Source organism: Saimiri boliviensis, chromosome 5, assembly GCF_048565385.1.
Source record: "Saimiri boliviensis isolate mSaiBol1 chromosome 5, mSaiBol1.pri, whole genome shotgun sequence".
NCBI lineage: Eukaryota > Metazoa > Chordata > Mammalia > Primates > Cebidae > Saimiri > Saimiri boliviensis.
The window spans coordinates 68,838,437-68,855,717 of record NC_133453.1 but is presented as its reverse complement, the minus strand read 5'-3'; the positions used below and the strand labels follow the sequence as shown (position 1 = coordinate 68,855,717).

The 17,281-nt window shown below is 42.1% G+C and overlaps 1 protein-coding gene across 1 annotated transcript in view; it reads left to right on the top strand.

Moving 5' to 3' along the window:
- The first annotated feature begins 1,288 nt into the window (after positions 1-1,288).
- Positions 1,289-17,281, top strand: part of GORASP2 (golgi reassembly stacking protein 2) — a 40,789-nt gene continuing 24,796 nt past the window's right edge. The window contains exon 1 of the mRNA XM_010352250.3: positions 1,289-1,493. Coding sequence (XP_010350552.2) covers positions 1,431-1,493 — 63 coding nt within the window. The 5' untranslated portion in view covers positions 1,289-1,430. The remainder of the gene's footprint in view (positions 1,494-17,281) is intronic.

Genomic DNA, 17,281 nt, shown 5'->3' with positions numbered 1-17,281 from the left:
TGAGGCAGGAGAACCGCTCGAACCCTGAAGGCGGAGGTTGCGGTGAGCCGAGATCGCGCCGTCGCACTCCAGCCTGGGTAACAAGAGCCAAACTCCGTCTCAAAACAAAACAAAACAAAGACAGCAATTTCCACGTTTCGATATGAATACTTCTCTTCTAATACTTAGCACATATTCAAATTTCTCCAAATGAGCCAAAAATGTCCTTTACGCCTGTTTTTCCAAGTTGGCCCCCAACTCAAGCCTTTGCACTGTGTCTCTTGGTGATGTTCTTCGTGTTCCTTTTAATCCGGCATAGACCCTTTCATAGGGTTCTGACTCGACAAAGAGAACCGGCCAGCTGTCCCGAGGGAAGGCCCACCTCCTGTACTTGCCTGGTTCCCTGTGGTTGTCATTGCACTTGCTCCTCAATTCCCCCGACTTCCCGCAAATACCAAACTAGAGACGCCATAGAGGCGCGTGAACCGCCTTGGGCTAGACCGCTTCATGGGTGGCTGCAGGTACTCTACGTTGCTCACTTCGGAATCCACATCGTCCCTGGTTAACGCACCGTTAGTGCAACGGACCACAAGGCAGCTGGGGGTTTCAGCGGGAGTACACGCCAGGGGCAACAGCAGCAACGGAATCCGGCACCGGAGTCATCCTGAACGCGACCCGGCTACCTGAAGGAGGTGGGATGGGGAACCGAGCAGCAGCAGCAGGGGGTGGAACGCCAGGAAAATCCACCCGTGCTTCCCACGCTGGCATCGCTCCGACTGTGACCCATCCTCTAATCTTATTCTCACAACTAGGGTGGAAGAGAAAAAAAAAAAAAAAAAACCCAAACCCCCCCAAAAAAAAAAATTGGTGGGTGACTCTGTGAGACCGCTGTTTCATAAAGGGAACGTTTCCGTTTATAAAATTTAGCTGGGCAGATGCGGCATGCAGTCCACAGACGGCCACCGTTGCCCTCAGCTGTACTCTCTGGGGAAAGACTTCGCTCCTGTTCATGAGCACGCTTTTCCTTGCCTCTGGCCACCAGGGGGAGCTGCAACCAAGTAACTGTTCTTTCCAGCGAGCGGGAACGCTTCTGCATAAATCTGGTCCAATCCAGGGCCCCGTAGCAAGGCGCCAAAGCGGAGGGAAGCGCATTTCTGTTCTCTCGCGAGCACGACGAGGCGCCTCCTCGTCCTCCCCCGGCCCTCCCTCTCCGCCCTCCCGGCCCGCGTGCGCTGGGGCCCCTCCCGGTGGCTCGCGGCAGGTGGCGCTGTCTGCGGCGTCGCAGCTGCCAGGGCTGCAGCGGAGACGATCTCCCGGCTGGCTGTGCGGCCCGGCTCTCCGGCGGCAGCGAGTGCCACGTCCCAAGTGCTACGCGGAGGAGCAGGGCGGGCGGTGCGCAGGGGGCGGGAGCAGAGCGGAGCCCGGCTTGGCCACACCGATCGCCCGCCGCCATGGGCTCCTCGCAGAGCGTCGAGATCCCAGGCGGGGGCACCGAAGGCTACCACGTCCTGCGGGTAAGGGCTCCGACGGCGGCCGGGGAGCTGCGGGCTGGGGGCGGGGCCGGCGGCGGGGAGGCGGAGGCCCCCCTTGGGCTCCTTCACTGGGCAGCCAGGCCCGACCTCGCGAAGGAGCGGCGGCCGCGGGCGCTGCTTTGGCAGAGACTGATGCCGGAGGCCGCTTGCATCCGGCCTCCGCAGAGCGCCCTGGGCCTGGGGTCCGCGGCTGTGGGAGGACCAGCTGGAGCGACTCGGCCGGGGGGCGGCCCTGGGAAGGGGCGACATCCTTGCCCTCCTTCCGCACGGCCTTCTTTCGCTTCCACCCCCTCATTTTTAGCTTCCAAAGTTAGGAAGGGCGCGGGGGCAACCTCTCCAAAGTGGTGCCTGTGAAGGCAGCCTTTGCGCTTTCCTAGGAGAGGGATCCTGACCCGCAGTCCGGAGGCGGGGCCTGCGGCGGCAGGTGTTAAATCACCTCGGCGGCGGCCAAGTGGCCGGAAAGGTCAGCGGGGCGGGAGATGGAAAACGAAATGGGCTGGAAGTAGGTTCGACGGACTTAAACAGACTTGATTTTGACAAGACTTTTCCTCTTCTGTGCCACTCCTGACCCTCCCAACTCTCCTCCAAGATTTCCTGGAGTGGGAACTTCCGTTCTGTTCCGACTGCTGAGGGTGTGGTGCAGATTGAGGTTTAGGTCCCCAGTGGTAGAGAGGTAGTGCAGAGGAGTGTTTAAAAAAAAAAAAAAAATCAGTAAATAAAGGAAAGCAACCCTGGCTTAGCTGCCCAGCACACAGAGAAACATAGTATCTGAAAAGGCGTTAGCTAAGCCCCTACCTGCGAACGGCCTGGGCCTGCGTGGTACAAGGCAGGTGGTCTTTTCCTCAGGGAACCCGGTGCCTTTAGAAGTAGCATCGATGGTTGTGTGCTGTGACACCTGTGTGAGTGTTAACATGATGAACTGTCAACAGAGTGTCCCCAGCGTCTAGCGCCATTTAGGGGTGTAATAGAGTGTCACTCAATATTAGCTCCTCACAGGTAAGAACGTTTTCTCTGAAAGTACGAGTGCATTTCCTGGTGCTGCCTTCATTTCCTGCCCTGGGTCCCATGTTTTACGTGAGACAACATTCTTAAATTGTCCAGCTGCTGGGTGATAAGGCTGAGACAGATCATCTTTCTGATCTTCAGGATTAGCCTGTCTGTTGCCTTTCCATTACACTAAAAATCCCTCCTTTAGCCATACTCTTGGTAGGAAAGGGTGATTTTTTATTTTCCCAAAAGGAAAAGGGAGCCTATAAATAAACCGTATTATCTTTCTATCCCCTTGAGCTAACCAAACCCCCCAAGTGCCACACTAAGAGAGGAAATGGAAGGAGAATTGTCAGTTCCCAGATGTGAGGTGAAAGCTGTGCTTTTCTTCTATTAATCTGGTCTGATTTTGAGTTCTCTACCCTGGAGTGTTACCCAGTATTACAGCTGTTTCTCACAATGGCTGGTTGTAGTTATGAATCCTTGGGGATTCGTGATATTTTTATAATACATGCACTCAGGGAAACTCGGTAAAACACATTAGTGTTAATAAGCAAAAAAAAAAAAAAAAAAAGTCTGGAGTGTTTGAAAGAAAGCCATACACATCAAAAGGATTCCAACTTAATGACTTCATTCCGACATAAAACAAGTTTGTATTTTCTTTATGTGAGTGCACTCAAGTAAATCAGGGTTCATACATATTCAGTAGTGCAGATGTGTTATTAATCTATAAATCTGATTTTTAGAAACACTAGGGACAACCTTAGTTACCAGTCTGCATCTGGAGCATTAATGTTGCACATGATGAAATAATTCTTATTTAGTTAGACGTTTATTAAAGAGAGCTTTAAAATAGTAATGATCTAGTTTAGGAGAATTTTGTGTCTGAGTTCCTAACCCCTTCTGCCTCTGATTCTGTAACTGGTTTTCTTATCTTTTTTTTTTAGAGGGAAAAGTGCTATGTTAAATCTTAACATGTAAAAATGTCTTCCTTTCATTTGTTACTGCCTAAATGGACAGCGATATGTTTCATTGTCAGATTACTGAGCTTGTAAACCGGAGTAGCTGGCAGGAAGTTTTTGAATAAAATCACCCATATTTGACAAGTTCTAGAATTATTTAATTAGAAGTTAGTTTTGAATAACCAATTCCCTGGCCATTTCCTTACTGTAGTAAAAACTTATATGACTGACTGGCTTTTGAAATACCAATTATAATAGCATCTCTATCCACTGCTGTCTTATGATTTCACAAGTCCCTATTATTCAGATAGATTGAACTTTCCATATTTTTCATTATTTTTCAGTATCCATCTAAAAATCTTTAGGGGACAGCCTTGAAATGGATTCAGAAGTTCTGTTATGAGCAATGTAGTTCCTTTTTATATGTTTTGTATTTATGTATGAGGGCGTAGTTTCATGATTGGGATTATACTGTGAACCCAACTTCATATCCCCACTGCAGAGGTAACCACTGTGGACAATTTCTTACATAGCCTTTCAGATATATTTTATGCTCGTGAAAGAATCTCTTCTCACACCCTTCTCTCTGTTTCTTTTTGTTACCTTGGAATCATATGATCCATGCTGTTGCACACCTCAGTCTTCTCAGCTGATGACCTATCTTGGCAGTGTTTCTGTAGCAGCAAGTGGAGATCTGCCTCATGCTTTTAGTTAGCTCATGATAGTCTGTTGTACCATAGTTTGGTTAAGCAGTACCTCCTGGTGTTGAACATTTGGTTTTCTAGTCTTCTGTTGTTATAAGTACATATTTACAACTTTAAATTCTACTTTTTGTTTTCACATAAAATACATACTTTTCCCAAATCACTGTATTGAATTTTAATGGTAGCTGCCTGTATAAATGTTGATTTTCATCTTAGTAAGTAACTACATTGTTTTCTGATTGTCAGCATGTGTCCATTAGAGAATATTTGAATAAGGTTTAAAAAAAAGTACAGCAAAGAATTTAAATTACCTTTAATCTCACCATCTAAAGGCAGATACTGTTGAAGTATTTTTCTTCGTCTTCTTTTTTCCTGGGCCTAACATTGCCCCTTAGCCACGTTTCACAAAGATTTTGAATAATATGACGTATTCAAGGACTACATGGCCAAAAGTTATCATAAGAGGATAACAATACAACCAAGATATCCAACAGCTGAGGAATTGTTAAACTAATCAGGGCCTAACCACAGACAGAATGCTATACATTCACTTAAAATTGTGTTTCAAACACCCTGTGTATGTGCAAGTACCTTTGAGCACTCAGGAAAATAAAGCTGAAGGGTAATAAACCAGAATGTCTGAAAAATTATTATTGGATGGTGACTTTTTTTTTTTAACTTTAATGTATTTTCTAGGATTTCTGAAGTGATCATTAAATACTTATATAGTCACCAAAAGTATAGTTACAAAAAGTTACTTTAAAAAAAAAAAATGGACCCCTAGTGGAAGATTTCAGAATTTGTGTAGAAGTCTTCTAAAAATAACGTATTTCAGATTTTCCCTTGTACAGTGGGTCAGATTCTGTGCTCACCATGAAGGGCACTTTTATTTCGGTTCTCTAATCCTAATGTAAGGCAGGAAAAATGTTAGGGCTTCTCAGTCTTCAAAGTTATTGTAACTTACCTCCTACGTGTGAACTATGTTTAATATCAAATTTTTGCCTACATTTTCCATTAGTTATCAAGTGAACCCAGCAAGACCATTTTCAAAATTAAATTTTTGTATGCCTGTTAACAGGACCTGCTACTAAATTTAAAATCTTCATATTCTCTTCCACACTTACAACTTTTTAAGATGGGGGCCATCTGAGGGCATTCTTTCTGGAGCAAGTATTCACACCAGTGTGGAGACATGGAAAATAGCATTTTCACTCTCATGCTTGCTTCTGGGAGAGATTTTGAGGGGATGGATGTTTTGAAGGAAGGGTCATTGACATGAAGTATGTCACCAGTGTAATAACAGGTCTTTATCTTCGAAGCCATTTGCTGCTGCAGACTGGGCAGCATTTAGGTTTTTTCCTCAGAAAAGCAAGTGACTGCAAGTAGAATTACTTCTGTAGAAAATGCAATGCCTAGACCATATCTACTATAATATGGAACTGTTCTCTTTATATATTTTATCTGTTTTGTCAGAGATGAGCTCTCCCAAAGGAACTGTTCGTTTTAAATGGTGCCTAACAAATCTACATGAAACCCTGTTGTGATGGGATTTCAATTTAGTACTTATTTTGAAAAAGTTAATTTCTAATATTCGATGGTCATTTTCTTTATTCTTATAACACTGTCTTTCTCAAAGTTTTGAAACTCATGCCCTCTTTTTTTTTTTTTCCCTGAGACGGAGTTTCACTCTTGTTGCCCAGGCTGGAGAGCAGTGGGGCCATCTTGCCTTACTGCAACCTCCACCTACCAGGTTCAAGTGATTCTCCTGCCTCAGCCTCCCAAGTAGGTGGGATTACAGGCATGTGCCACTATGCCTGGCTAGTTTTGTATTTTTAGTAGAGATGGGGTTTCGCCATTTTGACCAGACTGGTCTTGAACTCCTGACTTCGAATGAGCCACCCACCTCAGCTTCCCAAAGTGCTGGGATTACAGATACAAGCCACCACGCCTGGCCTCGTGCCCTAACACAGAAATCTCACTCTGGCTCCCTTCTCACTCATTCTGGAAACAATGTGTAAAAAGAAAACAGTGGTTGTTTGGGATTGTTTTCTGAATATAAAGTTATAATTGGGAAACCACCAGAAGAGTCTGACCCTGCACCCAAAATTAATCTCTCCTTTTTTTTTTTTTGAGATGGAGTCTCACTCTGTCACCCAGGCTGGAACGCAGTGGCACAATCTTGGCTCACTTTAACCTCTGCCTCCCAGGTTCAAGCAATTCTTCTTCCTCAGCCTTCAGAGTAGCTGGGATTACAAGTGCCTGCCACCATGCCCAGCTAATTTTTGTATTTTCAGTAGAGATGAGGTTTTACCATATTGTTCAGCCTGTTTTCAAACTGCTGACCTCAGGTGATCCACCTGCCTTGGCCTCCCAAAGTGCTGGAATTAACAGGCGTGAGCTACAGCACCCAGCCCAAAATTGATCTTTTCCAATGAAAGGCCCAGAAGTTGTTTAATAAACATTCTTTGAAATTGCTTTCAAATGTAGGAATCAGGATATCTCAGTTTATTAAAGCCATGGAATATAATGTGTATAAACCTTGGGACACTTGTAGGAATTATATCATCGAACATAAACTTTTCTTGATATTAATAGGCCTTGAACAAATTAGTAGTATTATGTTGTTTATATACACTTTGATTTTTTTGAGACAGAGTCTTGCTCGATTACCCAGGCTGGAGTGCAGTGGTGTGATCTCAGCCCACTGCAACCTCTGCCTCTCAAGTTCAAGTGATTCTCCTGCCTCAGCCTCCCAAGTACCTGGGATTACAGGCATGCACCGCCACCCCTAACTAATTTTTGCATTTTTAGTAGAGACGGGATTTTTACCACGTTGGCCAGGCTGGTCTAGAACTTCTGACCTCAAGTGATCCTCCCACCTCAGCTTCCCAAAGTGTTGGGATTACAGGCATGAGCCACTGCACCCAGCACCCCCTACAACTCCCCCCTCTTTTTTTTTTTTTTTTTTTTTTTTTGAGACAGGGTCTCTCTCTCTCTCTCTCTAGGCTGGAGTGCAATAGCACAATCTCCACCCACTGCAGCCTCCACCTCCTGGGCTCAAGTGATCCTCCCCCATCTCAGCCTTCTGAGTAGCTGGCACTACAGGCACATACCACCATGCCCAGCTAATTTTTTGTATTTTGGGTGGAGACGGGTTTTTGCCATGTTGCCCAGGCTGCTCTCAAACTCCTGAGTTCAAGCAATTCATCCACCTTAGCCTCACACAAAGTGCTGGGATTACAGACATGAGTCACTGCACCTGGCCTGTGTAAGCTTTCATACTTACATGATGAGGTGTGTTTTAATGCCTGCACTAATAATCTTCAGGATTCTCACTGGGGGAGATCTGCTCAGCATTTATTCTCCTGCCTTCTGGATCCGATACTAACAGGGCTTTTTAATAATTCCTGTGAAAATTTTACAAAAATTGAGCTTAAAATAACAATTAACATCAGTATGTTCATTTTGCTGACTTTAATATTCTACTGAAAGGATTATATATATTGATTGATTCACTAATAAAGTATTAATGTAAACTAGGACATCTTTATTTATAAAGTTTGGTATGTGCTTTAGAAACTGACTTTCTTGTTTTTTGAAACAAGGTCTCTCTCAGTCGCCTAGCTGGAGTGTCGTGGTGTGGTCATAGCCCACTGCAGCCTTGAACTCCTGGGTTCAAGCAATCCCTTCATCTCAGCCTCCTGAGTAGCTTATAGGCACGTGCTGTCACACCCAACCAATTTTTAAATTTTTTGTAGAAAGGTCTTTCTGTGTTGCCCAAGCTGCTCTTAAACTCTTAGGCTCAAGCAATCCTCTCATCTTGGCTTCCCAGAGTGTTGGGATTAAAGGTGTGAGCCACCACACCTGGTCCAAAGTAGTTACTCTGAGGGATTGTATGTTTCCCTGTTGGCATTGCAGATAAATTTATTGTAGCATGAAGAGAATTATGCTGGGAGTTTTATTTTCTCTCTCTCTCTGTTTTTTAAGCATCAGTGAGACATCGCTCAAGCACATTGTCAGAAATAACGCTTGAGCCGGGCACAGTGTGCACCTGTAATCCCAGCTACTCCAATCAGGAGACTGAGGTGAGGTGGGGACCAAGAGTTTAAGCCCACCCTGGGCAACATAATGAGATCCTGTCTCAATAAAAACAAAAATGTCACTTTTTTATAAAAGAGCCCAGGAGTTTGAGGCTGCAGCCAGCTCTGCTCACGCCACTGCACTCCAGCCTGGGTAATAGAGCAGCATCTCTAAAATTAATTAATTGATGATTTTTTTTTTTTAATTTAAGGCTGGGTATTGTGATTCATGCCTGTAATCCCAGCACTTTGGGAGGCTGAGGCAGGTGGATCACCTGAGGTCAGGAGTTCAAGACCAGTCTGGCCAACAAGGTGAAACCCCATTTCTATTAAAAATACAAAAGTTAGCCAGGTGTGGTGGCACATGCCTAAAGTCCTAGCTACTTGGGAGGCTGAGGCAGGAGAATGGTTCAAACCCTGGAGGTGGAGGTTACAGTGAACTGAGATAGCGCCACTGCACTCCAGCCTGGGTGACTGAGTGAGACGCCATCTCCAAAAAAAAAAGAAAAAAAAAATGCTTAAGAAACCTGGTCTTGCTCTGTTGCCCAGGCTGCAGTGCAGTGTTGCAATCCCAGCTCACTGCATCCTTGACTTCATGGGCTCAAGCAGTCTTCCCTCCCTAGCCTCCCAAGTAGTTGGGACTACAGTGCATGCCACCACAGCTGGCTGATTTTTTTTTGAAGGGACAAGGTCTCGCCACATTATCCAGGCTGATCTCAAACTCCTGGGCTCAGGTGAGCCTCCTGCTTTAGTCTCCCAAAGTGCTAGGACTATAGCTGTGAGCTACATACTTGCCCTAACTAATTAATTAAATGTAAAATCCAGGCTTTGTAGCATGTGCCTGTAGTCCTAGGTACTCAGAAGGCTGAGGCAGGAGGACTGCTCAAGCCCAGGAGTTCAAGAGTAGCCTCGGAAAAATATTGAGAGCTTGTCTTAGAAAGAAATGAAAAGGAGAGAGAGGAGGAGGAAGCACCAGGTACGGTGACTTTCACCTGTAATTCCAACACTTTGGGAGGCCAAGGCACAGGATTGCTTGAAGACAGGAGTTCAAGACTAGCCTGGGCAGCAAAGTGAGATCCTGTCTCTAAAAAAATAAAGCAGGAAGGAAAGAATCTTGTCTTTGTGGACATGAGTGCATTGAGAAACTATCATAGTCAACTACCAGAGACCACCTTTGGGAAGTGGATTCTAGTGCCAGCCCTATCACTTCATTCTAGTTCCTTGGGCAACCCTTTAAACTGCTTTGAAAAGCTTCAGTCTTTGTATCTGAAAAGTATGGATAATAGCAGAGCCACTTCCACCTCTTCCACTAAAAACCACATTAGATACTGTATATGAAAATAAAACAATTGAGCACTATTAAATCTCTTTCTTAGAATAACACTGTCTACCTCCTTGATTATCCTGAGGATTAAATGAGATATTCCATGTAAAGCACATAACTTAGAATGTGGAATGTGGTGAGGATTCAAATGTTAGCTGATGCCTTTATTACTAGCATTTGCATTACTGTATAGAACAAGTATTGTTATGGCAATACCAGCTGAAATACTCTACCGTTCTTGTAAACATTTTTAGTAGTATTTTTATTTAAGCAACAGTTATTTTTGTCTGTGTACCTAACCTGTACTTTACTGCTGTTTAAAACTAAGTTTGAGGTCAAATATTACCCATTAATTTTAGTCATCTACTTACACACATAAATGGTGCTGATTTTCTTATATCCTCATTAAGGAAATTGTTTTTTAATTTTAAATGGGGAGTACCAATATCCTTTTCATTGCATTGCTAAAGGGTTACTACACACATTAAAATGGCTGAGTCTATGTAATTTAAATGATCTTGCTGTATTTGATTTTCTTCATTGTAGAATCTATAGATAGCTTAGCAGCAGTTAGTCTTATTTCATGATGGATCATTCAGGTTTACAGATTGCCTAGTTAGCCTCCTCATTTTTGCAGCTAAAGAAAAGAATCACAGGCCAAGCGTGGTGGCTCACGCCTGTAATCCCAGCCCTTTGGGAGGCCCAGATGGATCACCTTAGGTTGGAGTTCAAGACCAACCTGGTCAATATGGTGAAACCTTGTCTCTGCTAAAAAAAAATACAAAAAATTAGCCAGGCATGATAGCGGGTGCCTGTAATTCCAGCCACTTGGGAGGCTGAGGCAGAAGAATCATTTGAACCCAGGAGGCAGAGGTTCCAGTGAGCTGAGATTGAGCCACTGTACTCCAGCCTGGGCAACAAGAGTGAAACTCCATCTCAAAAAAAACAAAAATAAAAACAAGAAAAGAAGCACAGAGACGTTAATCTGATTTGCCCAAGATCACACAGCAAGTTTTCTTTCCCTAATCAACAAATACCTAAGTTATTTGAAGAATAGCATAAAGAAAACTTTAAATAAATCCGTTGTCAGAATTTTTGCTTCTTTTAGAGCAGACTTTAATTTCTTCCAATGTTATTTTTCTAATGTACAGATCTTTTCTAGAAAACTATTATGCAATAGTGGGTTTTTATTTCCTTTTAGTTGCCATTAGAATTTTATTTTAAACTGCTTGAATGTTAAAAATTATGTCAGGGTTGGTTTCAGGAGAACGTGCAATTTGCTTTTATTTGGGAAGAATGTGTGGAGACATTGTTTTAGCAGGTGAGGCTTGAACTATTCTAGTCTACTGCAAAATTATTTACTATAAATCTGTGTCAAGACTCAAATAAGGAAAGTTACCCATCTGCAGACACAGAATACAGTAGTCTCACCTTATTCACAGTTTGACTTGCTGTGGTTTCAGTTACCTTTGGTCAGCTGAGGTCCAAAAATATCAGATAGAAAATTCCAGAAATGAACAGTTTATAAGTGATAGATTGTTCTATTTTGTTATTAGTTATTGTTGTTAATCTCTTACTATGCCTAGCCTATAAATTGAACTTTTTATCATAAGTATTTGTCTATGGGAAAAAACGTAGTACAGTATATGTAGAGTTTGGTACTCTGCAGTTTCAAGCATCCATGGGGGGCGGTCTTGGAACATATCCCCTGCGGATATCAGGGACTGCTATAGCTCCCTCACCCTCCCCCACTAAAAAAAATGCCTACTATAACTATGGAGGATTTGCGGTTTATTTTTTGTTATATCACATTCCCAGATCGTTTCCCATCATTTTGATCACCTATGCACACATATAGAGCATGAGGATTTATGTTTATAGTTGAAGTGGGTCATCGTTTAGGTATTGCTTGGATTGAATTTATTTTCTAGTCTTGTTTAACATCTCTACCATTTTTAAAAGCAATACAAAAGAGTGTTAGAGGAGATAATGGTGTATGTAGATAGTCATGCAACCGGACTTTCCACACATTTTATGTGTTAAGCTTTTCTTAACACATTTTATGTGTGGAAAGGAATATATTGTGCAGTAATAAAAAGGAGACAGTTATACATTCTAGTAAGCCAATTTTGTGGTAAAATTTTTATTGTTAGAAATCTTAAGGAGGATAATTTACATATCCGCCAGAAACGTGGATAAGTGTATCTTTGTTTATCACCTAATGAAGTACATAGTCTGGTGATATATCTGTGCAGCAAGTTGCCTCGTGGTTTCCTTTCTTTGTTACTTTGAGGTAGCAGGTCTATATACCGCAGCTGAAATTCAGAGACCAGTGCAGTTGTGAGAATGCCTCTCGACCCCCAACTCCACCCAAACACTTCTTCCCTCTTACTCTGCCATTCCTCCCTCCCCCAAGTGAAGAATTAAAAAGAAAAAGAGGTTAATGTGAAGTGACCCAAACCTACCATAAGTAGTAGTGTTTGAACACTCTTAATCAGGTGTTCCCAAACTATGGCCGGCCCCCTGAGGCCATTTATCCGGCCCTCCGCCACACTTCAAGAAGGGGCACCTCTTTCATTGGTGGTCAGTGAGAGGAGCACAGTATGTGGTGGCCCTCCAACGGTCTGAGGGACAGTGAACTGGCCCCCTGTGTAAAAAGTTTGGGGACGCCTGCTCTTAATCCTAGAAGAAGAGATGCATGCTTCACTGGAAAGCAATAGTTAGGACTGTATGTTAAAAGAAAAGAAAAGGAAAAAAAAAGTTTAGGCTATATCCGGTAAAAACTTTTAATGATCCGGGATCAGAAGTGGAGGGAAAAGTCAAAAAGTTAATTGCAGGCCGGGCGCGGTGGCTCAAACCTGTAATCCCAGCACTTTGGGAGGCCAAGGCGGGTGGATCACGAGGTCAAGAGATCGAGACCATCCTGGTCAACATGGTGAAACCCCATCTCTACTAAAAATACAAAAAATTAGCTGGGCATGGTGGCGCGTGCCTGTAGTCCCAGCTACTCAGGAGGCTGAGGCAGGAGAATTGCCTGAACCCAGGAGGCGGAGGTTGCGGTGAGCCGAGATCGCGCCATTGCACTCCAGCCTGGGCAACAAGAGTGAAACTCTGTCTCCAAAAAAAAGGGCCGGGTGCGGTGGCTCAAGCCTGTAATCCCAGCACTTTGGGAGGCCGAGGCGGGTGGATCACGAGGTCGAGAGATCGAGACCATCCTGGTCAACATGGTGAAACCCCGTCTCTACTAAAAATACAAAAAATTAGCTGGGCATGGTGGCGCGTGCCTGTAATCCCAGCTACTCAGGAGGCTGAGGCAGGAGAATTGCCTGAACCCAGGAGGCGGAGGTTGCGGCGAGCCGAGATCGCGCCATTGCACTCCAGCCTGGGTAACAAGAGCGAAACTCTGTCTCAAAAAAAAAAAAAAAAAAAAAAAAGTTAATTGCTTTTTTTTTTTTAACCTGGAACTTGATGGAGCAAAAGTGTTAATGGTATCTTGTAGGACAGCTTTTCTAAGCTTTATTTTTATTATAGCTCAAAGCAGAAAATATATTTTCACTGCAACTAGTACATAATACATTTCGTGAAGAATATAGGCCTTTATTATATTGTGAATTTTTGACAAATTTTCTATTCTGATACATAATAGATACACATTTAATGTGTCTATTGTGACACACTAAATGGATTTCAGAACCTAGTGAAATCATTGACAGTAGTTGAATGACATCACTTTAGGGGTTAATTCTATGAAGTTGGTGATTTCAAAATCTAGCTTCTGATCATTGATGCAAATTTCTTTTTACATAATGGAAATGTCTCTTTACTGTGCAGTTTCATCATAAGCTTCTCATTTTTCTTTGTTGAGGGTTAAAATTGTGTAGCAAATATCATCTTGTTTATTGCAGCCGTCTTTTCTAGAGTGTTAGGAGAGAAGCATTTCTTTCATGCTGCTGTGATTTTTATTTCGTAAGCTAACCTCAGATGTATAGTTTGAACTCTTAAAAGTGCAGGTTAGTGTGTTCATAATTTCTTTTACCTGTCCATGTTTTGGTAATATATCTTTTTATAATTATTTTGTAAGCATAATTGCACTTTTGTATTTTCACCTGCTTTATTATGCTTCTTAATTGTCAAAGTAAATCGTGTGGCCCTAAGAAGAATCGGAAAAAAAAAAAAAGCTTTGGAAAAAGTGCAACATCTATATACTTGTTTTGATACAGGGAGCATCTCTTAAGACTTTATATTAAAAGAATGCACACAAGTATATAGCTTGGTGAATTTTTACAAACAACACACTTATGTAACCAGCCTCTTACCCCTTTCCAGTGACATCCTGCACACCTCCACCTCTGCAGGGTGCATAGTATCCTGATTTCTAACAGCATAGATTAGTTTGGCCTGTTCCGGTATGTTGTATAAGGAGAACCATGTGCTGGGTACTCCTTTGTGTCTGGCTGCTTTTGCTCAGATATTGCTTGTGAGATTTATTCATGTATATGATAGTAGACCTTTCACATCATTAATGTATTTGGTGCCATTGAAAGAATATGCCAATAGTTATTAAACTGTTGATAAGACTTTTTTGTAGTTTTCAGTTTGGGGCTTTTACAAATAGTGCTACTATAAACATTATTATGTATTTATTTTAGAAAACGTGTATACCCATTTCTGTTGGATATATACTTAAGGCTGGAATATATGGTCAAAAGGTGTGCATATTTTCTTTTTTTTTTTTTTTTTTTTTGAGACGGAGTTTCGCTCTTGTTACCCAGGCTGGAGTGCAATGGCGCGATCTCGGCTCACCGCAACCTCCACCTCCTGGGTTCAGGCAATTCTCCTGCCTCAGCCTCCTGAGTAGCTGGGATTACAGGCACACGCCACCGTGCCCAGCTAATTTTTTGTATTTTTAGTAGAGACGGGGTTTCACCATGTTGACCAGGATGGTCTCGATCTCTCGACCTTGTGATCCACCCACCTCGGCCTCCCAAAGTGCTGGGATTACAGGCTGAGCCACTGCGCCCGGCCCACATATTTTCAATATTAATAGATATTGCCAAGTCATTTACTAGTTTGCATTCCAGCCAGCAGTAATTGAGGTTTCTAAGTGTTCTACATTCTCACTAACACTTAATTTCATCTTTTTAATTTTGGTCATTCTTATAGGTGTATGGTAGCGTTGCATTGTGATTTTAATTTGCATTTCCTTGACCATTGAAGTTGAGCACATTTTCGTATTTACTGAATCACTTCAGCATTCTATTTTGTTTAGGGTCTGCTGAAATCTTTTCCCCAGTTCTCTATTGGATTGTCTTTTTTCTGTTTTAAGCAGTTTTATTGTGATATGAGTTACATACCAGAAAGTTCAGCCTATTAAAGTATACAGTTTGGTTGGTTTTTAGTATATTCATAGCGTTGTGCAACCACCACCACTGCCTAATTCCAGAATCTGTGTATTACTCCGGAAAGAAACTCATATGTATTATTAGCCATTCCCCCATTCTTCCACCCACAATCGCTCATAACAACTACTCTGCTTTCTGTCTCTATGGATTTGTCTATTGTGGACATTTCATATTAAAGGAATTAAATAATATGTGGTCTTTTGTGACTAACTTCTTTCACTTAGCATAATGTTTTCAAGATTTATCCATGTCACCGCATGCATTGGTGCTTCATCCTTTCTTATGGGTATACTACATCTTGTTTATCCATTTATCAGTTGGGGGACACTTGGGCTGTTTCTAATTTTGGGATATTTTGAATAATGCTGTTAGGAAATTTGTGTACAGGTTTTTGCATGGAGATATATTTTCATTTTGCTTGGTTGTGTACATGCAGTGGAATTGCTGGATCATGTGGTAACTTTGTGTGTAACATTTTGAGGATCTGCCAAACTGTTTTCCACGGCAACTATACCATTTTACATTCCCACCAGCAAATGTGTGAGTGTTCCATTTTCTCCACATCCTTGCCAGTGCTTGTTACTCTCTTTTTAATTGTGGCCATTCCAGTGGGCAAGAAATGGGATCTCGTGGTTTTATTGTCCATCTTTCTTAGTGGTTTATAGTAGTTCAGGATTTGTTCTGGATACAGATCCTTTGTTGGATATGTATTATATCTTTTTACTTTCTTAATTAAACCTTTTGATGAGCAGAAGTTCTTAGTGTAGTTCACTTTATCAATTTTTTTTAGTTGATAGTGTGTGCATTTTGTGTCCAGTTTAGGAAGCCTTTGCAAACTTGAAGGTCTCAAATATATTCTTTATGTTTTTCTCTATAGGGTTTATTGTTTTACCCTTGACCTTTAGATCTACCATCTATCTGGAATTGATTTGTGGGAGGCAACATTTGAAAAAAAATGGTTTGTCTCTCTTTCCTGCTAACACTTTTACAAGTCTTACTTTTTTCTTTTTAAGAGTAAGAGGTATTTAACATGGTTGCAAAAGTAATGTCTTGTCTAGTAATTGGTTAGCTATAAAGATTTACCCTCAGGTGGTGATTGCAGAGTTAGGAGGATGAGCTTAAGATTTCTTGGGCTTCTATCATAGGCTTGAGACTTAGCTAGGAATTTCATAAACTTAACTTATCGAATTTTTACAACATTCCTTTGAAGTAGGTGGCATTATCCCTTACTTACAGATAAGAAAATTGAGGCCCAGAGTAGTAAATAGACATTACCTAGCTCATGCAGCTAGTAAGTGGAAGAAATCATGGCTTGAAACCAACTCCATCTGGCTCTAAAAGTCTTATTTTTTTCACTGTATATAATCTTATAAATTCTTATTTATTTATGTTTGAGGTGGAGTCTTACTCTCAAGATGCCCAGGATGGAGTGCGGTGGTGTGATGATGACTCATTGTAGTCTCAACCTTGTGGGCTCAAGCAATCCTCCTGCCTTAGCTTTCTGTGTAGCTGGGACTACAGGCATGTGCCACTACACCTGGGTGATTTTTTTAAAAAATTTTGTAGAAATGGGGCCAGGCGTGGTGGCTCACGCCTGTAATCCAAGCACTTTGAAGGCCAAGGTGGGCGGATCACCTGAGGTCGGGAGTTCAAGACCAGCCTGACCAACATGGTGAAACCTCATCTTTAAAAAAAAAAGAAAAAAGAAAAAAAAATATGTAGAAACAAAGTCTCACTTTGTTGCCAAAGCTGGTCTTGAACTCCTAGCCTCATGAGATCCTCTTGTCTCTGCTTCCCAAAGTGCTGGGATAACAAGTGTGAGCCACTGTGCCTGGCCTTAATTATTAAATTTAAAAATTTAACCTGTTCATCTTAAATTGCTATGATATTTGGCCCAGTAATAAATGTTAAGTGGTTTGTAGAGCCAAGTATATATAGACTTTTAGTTAAGATGACTTGAAGAAAGCAGAAGATAAATTAATAATCAGGAGATCTCGTAGGGAATAGAAAGTATTGAAGTGGTAATCTGATGCTTGAGAGATTAGGTGCCAAAAGATTCTTGTCAGTGGATAACATTGCAAGAGAAACTTACCTGCGTTAGTGTTTGGTTTGCTATGTTGTAGATCATATTTTCTACACTACCAAATGTAGGAAATTTTCTTTAGGTATATTAGGGTCAAAGAGAGCATTTTTCTAAGGCACCCTCTGCTAGCTTCTTAGCAATAATTAAGATAGCTACCTGATGTAATTGTGCAGATACTAATGATGTAAATAAATTTAGGAAAGAAATTAATTTCAAGGGCCATTAGAAA